Source organism: Pan paniscus, chromosome 2 (genome assembly GCF_029289425.2).
Source record: "Pan paniscus chromosome 2, NHGRI_mPanPan1-v2.0_pri, whole genome shotgun sequence".
Taxonomy (NCBI): Eukaryota; Metazoa; Chordata; class Mammalia; order Primates; family Hominidae; genus Pan; species Pan paniscus.
The window spans coordinates 140,440,700-140,457,981 of NC_085926.1; the positions used below are offsets into that span (position 1 = coordinate 140,440,700).

Below are 17,282 nucleotides of genomic sequence, written 5' to 3' on the forward strand. Positions count from 1 at the left end.
CGTTAAATACATAAACAGTAACCATCAGACCTTTTGCCAAAGTCTGCCCAGTCATCTCTTGACTTAATGAAGCTCATCCTCTAATACATCTCTTAGGAAGGGATCACTTATGAAAACCATATTACTTCAATTCTTGTAGGTTTAAAACCATGTTCTCATACATGATACTCTAAGGACAGCTTGACTCTTTCTTGACTCATACTTTATGACATTTTTTGACATTTAAAAAAAATGCTGCTATTTTCTAGGCCCACTCTGTACATTTCTACTGAGAATTCTGATACCAATCTACTTTTTTTTCTCCTTGCAAGTAATTTTTTGAAAAAAAATTTTTTGGCCAGGAACTTTGAAGACTTTTTATTATTAAAGTCTAGGATATGTCTCAGAGTTAATTATCCTGGGTCAATTTTCTCCAGGATACAAGTCTTTTCAATATGTAGATTAGGTCTTTTATTTCCAGAAAGCTTTCTTGGATTATAATTTTAAATATTAATTCTGTTCTCTTGTTTTGGTTTTATTCTTCAGAGACATCAATTATTTGCAGGTGAAATCTTTGCCAATCTTCCATTTCAACTACTTTTTCTTTTTACTCCTTTATCTATTTTACTCCTTTATCTCATTTTTCTTCTGTTTTTTATACCTTTATTCAATGCCCCTTGCTAAATGTTTAGTCAAATATATTCTCCCCTGTAGTTCTTGTAATTTAATCTTCATTTCAATTTCTTTCCTAAGTTCAATCACCCTCGTTTCATCTTGGTTTTTATTTCTCTTGTTTTTTAAATTTTTCATGCAACTTTTTTTATATCTGAAAATGATTGTTTAAAATATTCAATTAAAGTTATACTGCTAAGTTCAATCTTCTTCCATGTTATGGTTGGTTTTGAGGAGGAACTGTCATCAATTCACAGACTTTATTTTCATTTTCTATTTTTGTCTTACAGGAACCTTGCATACATATATTTTTTCTACACATATTGTGAAATTTCTAAACTAGAAAACCCTCCATAACAGCTATCTGCAGTAAGCATTCTGTAGTGGCTTCAGGATTTCTCTTTCATGAGTATCCACGTCAGCATAGTGAAGTGCAGTTTTCTTCATGAATAGCTTTTTTTTCTTTTTCTGGTAGCAGGGGGAGGATTTGGTTCATCTCTGATTTTGTACATTTCTTTTACTTCTGCAGGACCCTTAAAATTCTCCCTCTTACTTTCTTCTTTCTGTTTATGCCATAGTCTCTGAAGAGTGCCTCTCCTCTCCTCTTCTTTTACTACTCCCAAGAAACTGATTTTCAGAGACTACAAACGTTGGGCATACTTTCAAGTACCTTCCCTGTAGCCAGTAGTCTGACATACCACATCCTGGACTTATTTTCAGTAATGTTGCACTTAAGAGTATGACTCTCTTTCTGTTGGTGATTTTCTCTTTGCTCCATCAATTCTTAGTTCCTATTCTTCATTTTCTTCTTTTTTTATACAGTCTCATCAGAACGTACCCGCTCTCAACACCATACAAGGTTAAGATATGAGCTCCACAGATATCTCTGTTAGTTACAAGTAATTTGAAGTTCATAATTCTGTCTCAAAGTTCTCTTGAAGGTGTAAATTATGTGTGGTTTCAATTGCTCTGCTTGACACTCTTTATGATATTTCAGGGGCTACACAGAAATTCAGATGTAGGCATCCACCATTATCCTAAGACAACCTGAAAGTCTCTAGCAGTTTTATTTTATTTTATTTTTATTATTATACTTTAAGTTTTAGGGTACTTGTGCACAACGTGCAGGTTTGTTACATATGTATACATGTGCCATGTTGGTGTGCTGCACCCATTAACTCGTCATTTAACATTAGGTATATCTCCTAATGCTATCCCTCCCCCAGCCCCTCACCCCACAACAGGCCCCAGTGTGTGATGTTCCCCTTCCTGTGTCCAAGTGTTCTCATTGTTCAATTCCCACCTATGAGTGAGAACATGTGGTGTTTGGTTTTTTGTCCTTGAAATAGTTTGCTGAGAATGATGGTTTCCAGCTTCATCCATGTCCCTACAAAGGACATGAACTCATCCTTTTTTATGGCTGCATAGTATTCCATGGGGTATATGTGCCACATTTTCCTAATTCAGTCTATCATTGTTGGACATTTGGGTTGGTTCCAAGTCTTTGCTATTGTGAATAGTGCCACAATAAACATATGTGTGCATGTGTCTTTATAGCAGCATGTTTTATAATCCTTTGGGTATATACCCAGTAATGGGATGGCTGGGTCAAATGGTATTTCTAGTTCTAGATCCCTGAGGAATTGCCACACTGACTTCCACAATGGTTGAACTAGTTTACAGTCCCACCAACAGTGTAAAAGTGTTCCTATTTCCCCACATCCTCTCCAGCACCTGTTGTTTCCTGACTTTTTAATGATCACCATTCTAACTGGTGTGAGATGGTATCTCATTGTGGTTTTGATTTGCATTTCTCTGATGGCCAGTGAGGATGAGCATTTTTTCATGTGTTTTTTGGCTGCATAAATGTCTTCTTTTGAGAAGTGCCCTGCTTCGGCTCACGCTTGGTGGGCTGCACCCACTGTCCTGCACCCACTGTCTGACACTCCCCAGTGAGATGAACCCGGTACCTCAGTTGGAAATGCAGAAATCACCCATCTTCTGCGTCACTCATGCTGGGAGCTGTAGACTGGAGCTGTTCCTATTTGGCCATCTTGGCTCCACCTCCCAGTTTTATTTTCAATAGCCTCTTCTCTTATGTGTAAACGTTAGTAAATGTCATTTTATTAGAATTCTGCATTGCCATAAAAGTTTATTTTGGCTTCTTACAAAGTTATCTTTTTGGGATTTTATCAAATGGATTCCTGACTAGTATCAATCTTCAGAAACCAATTATATGGTTTCTTAATTTGATCTCTAGTCTGACTTTTCTACATAGAAATCATTTTCTGCCATCCACTGAGCTTAGAAGTCTTCTATTCCTTCAAAAATATATATTCCTCCTTAAAAATAAGTAGAAGGTGTCATCTCTTCAATGTCAATGACTGTCTGGGACTACCCATCAGTACAGGGCTTTTGCAGGGTCATTCCATAAAAATAGTTAAGTATCTAATGCTATACCAGCCATCATCTTATTAACTTTCTTATCACCACCTCTTGGAATTTGCTTTGTTGCTACACTACACCCAATCATTTGTTTAGCCACTCCTACCACAACTTTAGGTATATTTTTAAATAAAAACCTCCTTTCAATCCACTCTTAAAGTATCTTTTCCTCTCCCTGTGGCTAAATTTTAAATTCTAAAACAGAATCTTTTGCATCTGTTGTCTCATGGACTCTTAAGAGTACTGACTACAAAGACTCTGGCCTCTCATCCTCTTATCTTATGCCAGTTTCATGCTCTGGTGGTATTCCTGTAGGTTCAACCAACTTGTAGAGCTGCACTGTCCAATACAACAGCTACTATCCACATGTGGCTATTTAAATTTAAATTAGGCCAGGTAGAGTGGCTCACACCTGTAATACCAGTACTCCCGGAGGCCCAGGCAAGGGGACTGTGTGAGGCCAGGAGTTCAAGACCAGCCTGGGCAACATAGCAAGACCCCATCTCTTAAAAAAAAAAAAATTAGGTGAGCATGGTGGCACACACCTGTAATCTTAGCTACTCAGGACGCTGAAGTGGGAGAATTGCTTGAGCCCAGGAGTTTCAGGCTGCAGGGAGCTATCATCACACCCCTGTACTGGAGAGACCCTGCCTCTAAAAGTAAATAAGTAAATAAATTTAAATTAGCAAAATTAAATAGAATTAAAAATTCTGTTCCTCAGAACATAATGTTTGAGCATATATTTCAAGTGCTCAAGAGAGCCACATGTGGCTAGTGGCTACTGCTGAAGAGTATAGATATAGAATATTTTCATCCTCACAGAAAGGTCCTTTGGACAGTACTATTGGAAGTCTTAATTCAATTGTATTCAACTTTAATGCTATCTTCTTGCCACAGTTGGGAAAAAACCCATTTCCTTCTCTCTTTATTCCTAGGTGTTTTGGGCCAGTGCCTGCTGGAGTATGGTTAGGAAGACATGTGTTTCTGGATCTTTATTCTTTTCTTACCTCCTCATGGATCTTCCAATCTTCCTTGCCTTTAGTTTTTCTTACCAGCCTGCCATAAATTTATCCAGTTATAGATGCTAAACTACATTAAATACTTACTTTAAAAAAATCCCATAATAATATACGGCTATTATATCTTAATCAGAGTACTCAAGACTCCTACAAGTACACTTCCCTTCTTATTCTGTCTAGGTAATCTATTAGCATCGGGGCTTTACATTGAAGGAATCCTGTAAGGAAGTTGCCACATATGATTTATCTTCTGTGATCCAGGAGGCAAAGTGGGGCAGCTGCGGCTTTCCTTAAGACTGTAAGAAATCTTCTTGAATTCTCAGATTTAGTTATTTATATCTAGGAAGTGATGATTGAGGTGAAGTTTCCTTATGTTAGACAATGACTGTGCCATCTGCTTGGAAATAACCTAAACTAGAAAACCTCTATGCAAAGAGGAGAAAACCTTTGTGATTCATAAATCTCTGTATTAAATTAAAAGGCTAAAAGTCCTTTGAGTTACCTGAAAACCAGGTAAAGGTATGGGGCTAGGGGCAAGCACAGGGTAGTTTCATTGTAGTTTAGAGCAGGAATAGAGGCTGTAACGTTGATAATGCACATCTATAGTCAGGAAGGCACAACACTTAACCTAGAGGAGATTCAAGGCTCCTCCCCTCTGTTGGGATCATCTCCACACTGGCTGCTACCCACATTGGTTATACAAACTCACTGCCCCAGAAAAATGTGCTCATTACCATCACATATATCTTTTGTCCTAAGTAAGTGCTTGCTTCTATTAATGGAAGGAAATATAACCCTTCCATTATAGAATGGTAATCCCAAAATTCATGAGGGTCTTAGGCTCTCATATCTTACCATATGGGTTCTAGATATGCAAAAATGAGTAATTCCGTTAAATTTTTTCCAATTTATTCATATACAGTGATCTGGTATTTTAAATACCAGTTCTCATTATCATCAAGTTTAGGGATAATCTACATTATGTTGCCAAAGAAAAGAATAAAGTTCACTCACCCCTTGAAAAAGTAAACTTAAAGATTTAGCTTCATTAAAACTAACGTTAATTCAGTTAAAATGTACAATAGTAAAATTGCTGACATTTCATATGACATATATCCATAGGAAATATGTGAGAAGACTTACATAAACTGCTGCTGTATTATACAATTATATACATGTTTACTTACGAAGATGCAGTAACCTAAAATATAACCATCAAATCATGATCCTTCAAAAACAATAAAAACTGCAAATCCCTAAGATTCAAGCTCAAAGGGCATCTCATGGATTCCTAATTCTCAGTCAGATCTGATAATTCAGGTAAAATAAAAATTTCTTCTTTCACTAAATCTCAAACAAAAATGTCATTTTGTCATCTTTTCTTTAAGCCTCCAATCTTTCTTTGTTATACATTTTTAATTATATCATATTAGCATACCTGATTTTTATACAAGGTTTCCTTCAAGCTTGTAAGAGCATGAATACGAACATCGACATTTTCATGTTGAATGGCCTTCATAGAGAGCTGAAGAGTTGTCTGAAGATCAGTGCTCTCAGAGGTCTCCTATATACAAAGCACAGAGAGACAGCCCTTATTAATCAACTATTTTAACAACCATTTCCAAAGGCCTGAATTCTCTATATAGTTACCATTAAACTATACCAAACCAATTTTTTAAAGTAATGAAATTTCCATTCCTTCCTTTGTACAGCACAAATCATTTTTAGTAATTCTGAGGGAAAGGGATTTCATTGTAAAACTGTTAGACCTGGAGAAAAATTTTATCCCAACTAAGAATTTACTTCTCTAAAATAAGTACTTCTTGACAGGAAGTACAAGTTTCCCTTAATTTACAAAGGGCTACATAATAGCTTTGAACCAGGTCTATGGATTATATAGGTAATTCAATTCCTTTCACTACCCAAGGTGACACCTAAGGTCAGGTATCCCACTTTCTACCCAGAAGTTCTATGAAATCACCACTAACATCTTCATAATTTTAGAGAGCTCACTAAGATTTAAGATGCTGGAATTATAAATTATTCCCCTTCTAAATCTCAGGAATCATTCACATCTGACATTTCTATATCATGGTTTGTAGCACAACACAACTAGAATCATCCCACAGCTTTCCTTTCTTCTCTTAGGGTGTGCCGCTGTGGTAGTGCTTCTTTTTGGGACAATAAGTAAGGACACTTTGGTCTGGGTAGTAAAGGCATAAGAATTGTATTTTTTGCTCTCTGTTCTATCTAATGCTGTTACATATTTAATCTAAATGCTAAAACTTCCCTCCAAAAGTCATGGATTCATGGTAGCATTATCTACTCACCAGGAATTAGCTATCAGAATAGGACTACATTATCCCTAGATATGATCCTAAAGGATCTTTATTTCATGTATTGGAACTTGGGAACAATTCTGTATTAATGATCTCCTAAACCACAAATTAAAAATTAAATACCTTTCTGTATTCCTGGAGAACGGCTTTTATCTTTTTTAATTCTGGATGATCAGGTAAAAAATATATTTCATGAAGAAAATCTTGCACAGCATCCCTAATAGTTAGTTGGAATAAAAAGAATTATTTGCCAAGAATATGAATACTAAAAAAATGTGAAGTAAAAGTTGAAACTAAGGCCAATTTAATTCATAATTAAAAGTGCTAGTTGATTACTGAGCTGCAAAGTATTTTCTAACTATGTCTAAGATGCTCAGCTAAATTATTAGTGGAAAATGACCAAAGCTATGAAAATCACTCTATAATAGTGCTACAATAAACCATGCTTCTCAGCATACAAACCCATATATACAGTCCCTTCCTCTTCAAGCTGGGCTGAGTGTGTGACTTGCTTTAGCAAATAGACTGTGGCAGAAGATATGCTGTGCCAATTTGGGGCCTGTTAAAAATGCCTGCAAGTTTCCATTTGTGTGTTCTGGAGAGCCCTGAGTCACTACGTAAGAAGTGTGGCCACCAACATGGACAGACCGTGGTACAGAGAGACAGACTGTGAGACTACACGGAATGAGAGAGAGGCCCAGCCCAGTCTACCTGCCCCCTGAATGTGGCCACATCAGTGACCACTTGTAAGACCAGTAGAACTGACCAGTTGAGCACAGTCCAGATTGCAAAATTATGAGCAAATAAAAATGCTCATTGTTTTAAGATACTAGGTTTTGGAGTGATTTGGAATGTAGCAATAGACAGCCAAAGACTACCTCAATATACAAATTATCATGAAGAATTATAGAAAAAATATATAAATAATCCTTGTCAGGGCTATAATTTTTAATTTCCTTCTAATATAATAAATGCTCTAATCTTTCTGGGTCCAAATATAAGCATTTCTAAATCCTAGTCTTCATTAACTCATGCAATAAATATATATTAAATAACTACTATGTGCTACTACATGCTAAGCACTCTGCTAGTCAGTGGGGATGGAACAATAAACAAAGCCAAAGTAGTGCCTTCATTCAGCAAGCTTAAGGTCTTCTATCTTGCAGCATGATCATAACTCACTGCAGCCTCAAACTCCTGGGTTCAAACAATCTTCCTGCCTCAGCCTGCAGTAGCTAGGATTACAGGCTCTTTTTGCTTTTTTTTAAAAAATGTTTCTGTATTTTTTGTAGAGATGGGGTTCTCACTATGTTGCCCAGGCTCCTGGCCTCAAGCAATCCTCCAGCCTTGTCCTCCCAAAGTATTGGTATTGTTGGCATGAGCCACCATGCCTGGTCAGGATTTTTCTTATGATTATGAGAAAGGTAGAGAAATGACACTTCTGCAATAAACAGCAAAGACATGACTATGTACAAAAAAATTTAAAAGGTACTTGAAAAGTAGTCCCAAAATCTAAATTAGTGATTTTGTTGTTTTATCATGCACAAAATATAAAAATATCAAAAATAAAAGTATTTTAACTAAATAAAAACACATTAACTTTTCCTTCTTCTGTGATTTCTCCCTCATTAGACAGTTACTGCAACTGACTAAAGGGACCAGCAATAGCATATGGGTGAGTAGGTAAATAAGTAGTACTTCAATCCCAACTTTTCACAAGCAAAGGAATGATTATATACAACATTGAGTAAAATCACAGAAAAAAATTTAAATATATAAAAAGACATCCCAGTCTAAAAAGCAGCCTGAATCAAAAATACAAATGGGAAAGAATAATGCATGTTCTGTCAATAGTAATCCACACTGGCTATAGCCTAATGCCTGTTTTGAAAAATTGTGGGGGAAGATAGTAAGAAATAGTCTGTGGCCACATTTTTAGAAAGCCTTCAATATCAAGCTAAGCAATTTGGAATTTATCAATTAGGAAATGGAGAATCTCAGAATGCCTTTGTATGCTGGAATGACACCAATAAAGAGATATTTTTAAAACACAGTTCTAGTAACAATATCAAGAAAAGTGATGAAAGCTTAAAGGAAGAGAGGCTGGTTCAAAGCTTAACGCAATGAGGTAATAAGGGTTTCAACTAAGGTAAGCTGCAGAAAGTAGGTATCTCTCCTAACCTTTCTCATGCTATTCAACTATCTGCCTTTTGACTGTGAAAAGAAAGGTAAATTAGGTTACACATTTACAGAATTAATGAAAAGTAATTTTTAACTGGTGACCTATTAGTGAGCTTTGGAAATAATTATAATAGAAGCAATGCCACAACTGAAATAGCATCATTTCAATATGTAATTACATGCCAATTACTTTTGTTTATTGATAAACCCTGAAATTCAAAAAAGTGACAGTTTCCACATTACCATCAGTAATTTTGAGACATAAAAATACAGTTTAAAAAGTTATTATTTTACTATTAATTTCAGTTACAATACCTGTTTTCAATTATGAGGTAGTGAAAGATAGCTGCAGTTTCTTTAGGCTGGATGTGTATAAGAGGTAACAAAGCTACTATTACATGACTGAGAAGGGAGCCCAGACAACCATGATCCAGGCAGCGAACAAAGCAGTCCCAAGCTCTATGTGAAAAAACAAATAGAAATGAAGTCCAATTACTTTTATTATTTGTAAAGCTCTATCAATCAGTAATTAGTTGAAGACACATGATATATACAAACAATAGATTAAAAGGCAGCTTTAAACATGGAATAAAGATCAGTGCTATATATTCAAATAAAGTGATGTCCAAATTATGTGAAGTCAAAAAAGCAAGGTGAAAAACAGTGTTTGGGGCAGAATTAATAAAAAAAAAAAAGTATGTGTGTGTGCATTTACTTATTCTTTTACAGAGGGTGGATATACAAAAATTAATAAAAATAGATATCTGTAGAGGTCGAAATTGGAATCTAGATTTCTGACTATAATTTGTTACACAGATTTGAATTTGGGACTATGCAAATGTTTTATATAACTTTTAAATTAAATAAAATAGAGGGAAAAAGCAACCCTTAAAAGTTTTAAAGAAACTGAAACAAGTGAACCTAACTAAATGTTAAATTGGTAGCACGTGCACACAGAAAATAAGTACTTCACGTGATTCTAAAACCTATTCTTTATAAAAATTTTCTAGTAGCTACATTCACTTAAGACTTAGAAGCAATGACAGTAGGCCCAAAGAGTGCCTATGCTTGGAATTAATCTGGGCTCAAAGGAACCAGAGCCAGGTTTCCTTGAAGAAATCGCTAATTTTGAGTCAGAGGCAGGAAATGTTCAAGATAAGTCCAGGTCATCTTGTCATGCCAGAAAGCAGAGAATCTATAAGAGATTAATAGAGGTCATATCAAAACTCATAGATGCCAATTTGAAGGGATTTCTACTTGCTTAAGATGGGACAATTTCAGCAATAAAAAAGGATAGTGATTTTAACGGATAAAAATTAATCAAACTTATAAAAATCTATGTTATCAAAATGATATTTAAAAAAACTTCACTGGAGGTTGCTACAGCACAAACCTATATTCCTAAATTGATTAACTAAAGGGAAATATTCAAGTATTTATGAACTGCTTTATATGAACTATGGTTGTTTTGCTTTTAAAGACAAGGTCCTGCTATGTTGCCCAGGCTAGACTCAAACTCCTGGCCTCAAATGATCCTTCCACCTCAGCTTCCTAAGCAGCTGGGACTACAGATATGCACAATCATGCCCGGCTAGCCAAATTTTATGAGGAATTTTGTTTTAAGAAGAATCTCACCTAGTAAATACAGAAGGAATAATAAAATTAGAAAATCATTATTTCATCAACTGCAATGAAATAATGGACTTAGGCAATGATCATTAATTAATGCTAAAATCATCAGGTGAAAGATTAGTGGGGAATTTTATAATAAAGGGATTCAGGTTGATAAAACCTACTGTCTAATCTTACCATTACTAAAAGTGGACAACCAGATATTATCATGTGGCTCATACTGTGCCACAAGAGAAGCACAAAGCCTCACCTATGAGGTATGTTATCATAATAAATTGAACCTAAATCTAATCAAGCATCTATATCTAAGTACCCATTTATAGAAAAGACAGGGAGGAAAGAAAAAATAGAGGGAAAAGTTAAATTAGCTATTCACCAAATCCAACATCCTAAAATCTTAACAGCCTAAAATAAGTAAAATGTGTGAGTAGAGAATTTAAGGGATGAGGCTGTTTACAAGAGACACTTAAGGAGCCAGGCAACCAAATACACATATGTAAACTTCATTTATAGTCTAATTCAAGAAACTATGATACATACAAACATCTCTGGAAAAACATCTCTGATACATACAAATATCTCTGGACATATACAACATAATATATACAATGTCTTTGGGAAAAATACCTTTGAGACAACTGGAGGAAATGTGACTAAGGACTGAGTTTTAGATTAGATATTTCTATTAATCCTGCTAAGTATAATAATTCATGAAGGTTATTTTTTTAATGTCCTCATCCGTTAGATACATCTAAAGTATTTACAAGCACAATGATAAGATTCTGGGATCTTCTCTAAAATACCCCAACCAACAATCAAAAAGGTAGAAGTGGATTAAAAAAAACTAGCAATGTTGATAACTGCTAAAGTTGGGAAATAGGTATGTAGGTTCATTGATAACTCTTCTATTTCCCAGTATGTTAAAAGACTTCCATAGTAAAATGTTTTAAAAGAAGTAAATATGTTCTATTTTAAATACAAATAAATAGTCTTTCTACCTTATTTATTATTTGAACCCAATTTCCCTCAAAGAGATAAGAATTCAAGTTAGTGCTACTGGAAAATGCAAAAAAAAAAAAAAAAAAAAAATTAATAAACTCAGGCAGTCATTTACCTGCAACACAATTCAGGAAAATCATCCTTGAATCGAAGGCCAGTTCTCAGTGTGGTCATCATCTTCACCCTCACAGAACTGACATGTTTGGGTCCCATTAACTTCATCAAAGACATCAAACTGTTCAAGGCCTATAGAGTTAAGTAGTGCTTCAGAGTAAAGCTTATAAACATGCTGCCAGAAGCAGATGAGCCCTAAGGACAAGTGCTTCCCACCCAATATCAGGGTGTCATCTATTCTCAGATAATACAAAAGATTGAATAAATGTTGGCCAGTTTGTTTTGTCCAATTGCTTATGTCTTATGTGGTAATTATAAATTTGAAAAATACAAGTTAAGTTCTTTTTTGTTTTTTCCCTTGAAGGTGATTTGTTATTTTAGCCCAGTATTCATCTAGAACAGTACAATTTCTAATTTATTAAAGGTATAATGCATATTGTTTAATTTCTTTCATATCTATCCCAAACTGCCATACACATATATAAAACAAACTGAATTAAAATCATTTAAATTTGAGACCATATAACAATTTTTGTAGTAAATGGAATACTTCCTAGTAATCAGTAGTTAAGGAAATTTTTGTCCTAATGATATTAAATTCAAGATGTCCTGAATTTAGTAAAACAAATAATTAATGATATACTCAGAAAATGAAACACATGAAAAACACAGAACCAGACCTGTTATCAGCAGCTCCAGTTTATAATGAAGGGGTAAAGAAACTCTGGTTGACTTTATATGCCAAAACATGTTAGCTCTTTATGGTTTACAAGACAAACTGTAGTTTTCTTAGATTCAAGGTGATTCTCTCCCTTAGGATAGCAATTGGGGAAACAATAGGAAAGAAGCCATGTAGATGGAATAGTAGTTGGTTGGGGGATTGAATTTACTAGTTGACACCAAAAGAACAGGCATTGGTTGCTGAAATTTGCAAAATTTAATATGGTAACATATGTCTTTCTTGGCTCCTTAAGATAATAATAAAAAAAAAAAGGAGGGGAGAGTATACACTGAAATAAAAGCTTCCATTCGTAGGTGTTTTTTGTTTGTTTGTTTTTATTGTAATCTTACTGACTGCAGAGGTGGAAAGCAACAGAAAGAGAAATTTTATCAATATCTAAAATTTTACTCCAATTTATAGGACAAAAATTTCCAACGGTGGCCAACTGTTGCAGCAGTCATAATGAAACTTCACTGTGGCACAAGCATTTAAACATAAAGTTGCTTTACATTATAATAACCTAAGATTTCTGGTGTTCAAAAACACCATGGGCCATGACCCATACCAGACCAATCTAAACCAAGGAGACTCAATGATGCAACTTTTGTTTGAGCTTTCAGTGATTGCTAGTCTCTCTCTTCAAATGCTGGACTAGATGTTGTGATGACGTGAGCTTGAAGCCATTGAGGTCATTAACTGGCTCTTAAGTACAGAGCCAACCCAGATGAATCTGAGCCAAAAGACTGACTCTGAGAACTTTTTTGAGTCCAAAATCAAGTTATGCCTAAAGCTACATTATCCTTACACTTTTAGTAACACAGCCACAAGTTCCTTTTAGTCACTTTGGGTTGGGTGTTCTATCCCTCCTAAACTAAAGAAATGAAACGAATACAATTCCAATTTTTAGACTCCCAAAAAACGTATATGAGTTCTTCAGCAATAGAGAATGTCATATTTGGTTATTTCTCATCTTTGAATGTTTGTAGCTAGATGCAGAATTTATCTATATTCTGTATGAATTCTATCTTAGCACTCTGGAACTATCACCACTTACCATTTTCTTATCTTCAATGCCAACACTAGAGCTCAGTAACTGCATGTTAAAAAAAGCCAAAATGCCCAACAATTTGGGTTGTAAATAATCAGCCTAAGAAATAAAAACAGATAATATGTAAGCTTTATACAGAATGAATTTCTTAAGTTGACATTTTAATTATTTAATTAATGTCATTTATATTTTACCTAACTAGATTAGCATATTAGAAATAAACACTTGGTTAATTAAGTTTCTCCAAAAGCATATATCTTCACATGTAGTATTTAAAGAAACATGTAGTATTTAAAGGAATGATTTATAGTCACCACGAAAAAATATGATTAAACAGTACAGTACAATGAGAAAATGATGAGTTTTTTAATCATGGAGTGAACTGGGGTGGGATCCTCAGGATCTAATTCAAGTCGGGATGTGGGGTGGAGAGGAAAAGAAGAAAGAAAAGAATAGAGAAAGACAAGGGACTGCCCTTATTCTATGACATTTAGAGCTATGGTAGAAAAGTACGATTAAGGAAAAGGTATTCTACCAGAATAATGATCTGACATAGGGGATAATATCCCTGGAGGTAACAGGGGAAAAGAGGCACAAGACCATGGGCATCAAAAGTTGCAGACTAGATATCATCATCCATGACACTTTAGGTTTCCTGAAGTAAACAGAGTTCCTTCCTTAGTTCCTTCCTTCCTTCCTTCCTCCCTCCGTCCCTCTTTTCCTCCCTCCCTCCGTCCGTCCCTTCTTCCTCCCTCCTTTCCTCCCTCCCTCCCTCCGTCCCTTTTCCTCCCTCCCTCCGTCCGTCCTTTCTTCCTCCCTCCTTTCCTCCTTCCCTTCCATTCCTCCCTCCTTTGCTTCCTTCCTCCCTCTTTCTCTTTCTTTCTTCCTCTTTTACTTAAACAGGGTTCCTTCCTTCCTTCCTCCCTCCCTCCCTCTTTCTTTTTCTTTCTTTCCTCCTTTCTCTTTTTTCTTAGAGTTCCTTCCTTCCTTTCTATTTCTTTCTTTCCTCCTTTCTCTCTCTTTTTTCTTTTCTCTCCTCTTCTTTTCTTCCTCTCTTTCGACAGGTTCTCTGTCACCTAGGCTGAAGTGTAGTGGCACAATCACGACTCACTGCAGCCTCAACCTCCTAGACTCAAGCAATCCTCCCAGCTCAGCCTCCTGAGTACCTGTGACTACAGGCACGCACCACCTCGCCCAGCTAATTTTTTGTATTTTTTGTAGAGATGGAGTTTCGCCATGTTGCCCAGGCTGGTCTCAAACTCCTGGGCTCAAGCAATCCTCCTGCTTTGGCCTCTCAGAGTGCTGGGATTTCAGGTGTAAGCCACTGTGCTCGGCCAAGTTAATACTTTCTTAAGAGAAGGTCCTGGAGGAGAGGGCATGGGCTTTAAGTCAGCCAAATCTAGGTTTGAATCTTAATTTTGACACTTCCTAATGTGTGATCTTCTATAAGTTACTTAATTCTTCCAAGTCTGTAAAATGTGAATAATAAAACCACCTACTGCATAGAGTTGTTGTAAAGGCTAAATAAGATACCATTTATTGGCCAGGTGTGGTGGCTCACGCCTATAATCCCAGCAATTTGGGAGGCTGAGGCAGGTGGATTACATGAGCTCAGAAGTTTGAGACCAGCCTGGGTAACATGGCAAAACCCCATCTCTACAAAAAAAATTAGCCAAGCATGGTGGCATGCACCTGTGGTCCCAGCTACTCAGGAGGCTGAGGTGGGAAGATTGCTTAAGCGCTGGAGGCAGAGGTTGCAGTGGGCTGAGATTGCACCACTGCAGTCCAGCCTGGGTGACAGAGCAAAATCCTGCTTCCAAAAAAAAAAAAAAAAAAAAAAAAAAAAGATACCATTCACTAAGAACTTAGTATATAGCTAAGTATTAAATCAATTTGTTCATATTATTACAAACTGAGAATGTGACCAGTCTGTAAAGAAGAATATTCTTTTGTTTCATGTCTTTATGTACAGGCAGAAGAAAGGAGCAAAAAAAAAAAAAAAAAAAAAAAAAATGAGCTGGGAATGAGTAGCAACTAAAGCATTTTGAACTCCATAAGAAAGTTGCACTGCTTGATGTTGAGGCATCTGATTTAGGTATCTTCAGGTTCCATGCATTACCAAGAAAAGGGTAGGAGGGTGTGTGCTACCATATAATAGAGAGGAGTGAGGTATCCTACAAGTCTCTCCAGATTAGATGTCAGGATAAATCTTTATCTTGCCTAGCACAGGAAATCATCTGGTTTTTAAAATCTAAAATTGCATTTTGTTCTGCAAACTTCTGATTTAGGTTGAGACTCAACTTTGGCATGGTAAGCCACAATTCACTAATTGTATGGTTCCAGCCTATGTTGCTTAAATAAAAAGCAGATAAGGATCACACAATCTATGTCAACATTCCAATATTAAAGTTCTTGCACTCAGACAAACAATTATTTGACTTTATCTACCTACCAATATATTATCTATCACCAAATACTTATTACGTATGCCTAGAATCCTATACTGGGTACAGGTGTACAAGATAAGCAGAGTCATTCTCTCTCATTAGCTTACAAGGTAGACTAGCATGAATGGAAGACACTAAATAAGTAAGTATGTAAACAAAGTTGTGATAATGCTATAAGAAAATAAACACAATCCTGTGATAGACAAGAAATGTGGTAAGGGAGTCGAGACAGGGTACTCAGGAAACTCTTGAAATCTAAAGAATGAGAAAGATCCAGGAGATTATTTCAAGCAGAGAGACCATCCAGGGCCTAGGTCTCGAAGCAGGAAAAAGTTTGGCATGTTTAAGAAACACAAAGGAAACCATGTTGAAATATAGGGAGAAAGGAAGAAAAGAGTTGTACCATGTGAGAGTAGAAAGGTAGGCAGATCATGTATGCCTTACAGATTTTATTTTATGTTAAGGGCAATGAAAATCATTGAAGGAATTTAATCAGGGGAATGATATGAGTTTGTAAAAAGAGCACTCCAAAGGCTGTGTAAATAATTAATTGTAGAGAGGGAAGAATGAAAGGACAGAACCATTAGGAGATGTTCACAGCTGTCCCAAGAAAGATGATCATTATTTGTGTAAGGGTGGTGGTGGCAGAAATGAAAAGATATATTTTGGAGAGACTTGATAGGATTTGCTCATTGTTTGATTATAAAAGGATAAAGGAAATGGAGGGCTCACGAATGCTTCTCAGGTTTTGTCTCATGCAACTGGTAGATAGCGGTACCATTACTGAGATGGGAAAGACTGGGAGAAAAACAGATTAGAAAGGGAAAATAAAGATTTCTAATGAACATATTATATTTGGAATTGTTTGAGATGCTTATAAGACATGAGAGTAGAGATGATGAAAAGGTGAATATCTGTTTGCCATCCTCTGTCATCCTCAGGTCCATTCTCTGCCGCCTTTTGCCCTGCTCCGTACCTGGGACACTGACCGGACTGCATTACTTAGGATCCCTTGCCCTCTGGCTTTCCACTGAATTCAGTCAGCAGGAAATACCACTAGAACAGAGGGTAGGAGGAGAGAGTATGGTATTCATATTTCCTGCTCTGTCTGTGTTTTGAGGTAGTTCTGGCAGTGGCTATGTTCCTCTACAATGAGAGGACCCCCCTCATGGTTCTGGCTCTCAATCAGGTTCTAGTAACACTATTTCTTCCCCTTTCCCAGAACTAAGGGGGGCATTAAGTTTTCTGCTGTTTGTGGGTTCCTTAACATTCCTTGCTGGTTCCCTTAACCTTGCCATGTCACTAAAAGTAGCCCCTTTGTTAAACTATTTCTGTGTAAATGTTTGTGTGTATGCCATCTGTTTCCTCCCAGGACCTAACCTATATAAACCAAGCTCAGAGGCAGTCTGGACTGAAATTTCAACTAAAAATTATCAAAATGTAACTCATATTAAAGAAAAAGATCAAAGAAGATCATTAAAGGAGAGAATGATGACTAAGAAAAAAGAGCCAGTTACATAGTCCTGAGTTATTCTAACATTTAGAGGATAAAGTAGATAATTTACAGGGAAAAAGCCAGTAAAGAAGCCTAAATATGAGTGAACAGTGAAGCAAAAAAGAAAATCAAGACAATGTGGTATCACAGATGCCACGCAGGAAAGAATGGCCAATTGTATTGAATGATAC

At 36.1% G+C, this 17,282-nt stretch overlaps 1 protein-coding gene across 3 annotated transcripts in view; it reads right to left on the minus strand.

Annotated features, from left to right (window-relative positions):
- The window catches only part of ATR (ATR serine/threonine kinase), a 129,784-nt gene that overhangs the window by 80,349 nt on the left and 32,153 nt on the right, over positions 1–17,282 (minus strand). For all 3 annotated transcript variants that reach the window (XM_063602589.1, XM_003826518.4, XM_055110577.2), the window contains 5 exons: positions 13,156–13,248; positions 11,382–11,512; positions 8,951–9,094; positions 6,578–6,671; positions 5,554–5,679 (listed from right to left, as the gene is read on the minus strand). In XM_063602589.1, the coding sequence (XP_063458659.1) occupies positions 5,554–5,679; positions 6,578–6,671; positions 8,951–9,094; positions 11,382–11,512; positions 13,156–13,248 (588 nt within the window). The remainder of the gene's footprint in view (positions 1–5,553; positions 5,680–6,577; positions 6,672–8,950; positions 9,095–11,381; positions 11,513–13,155; positions 13,249–17,282) is intronic.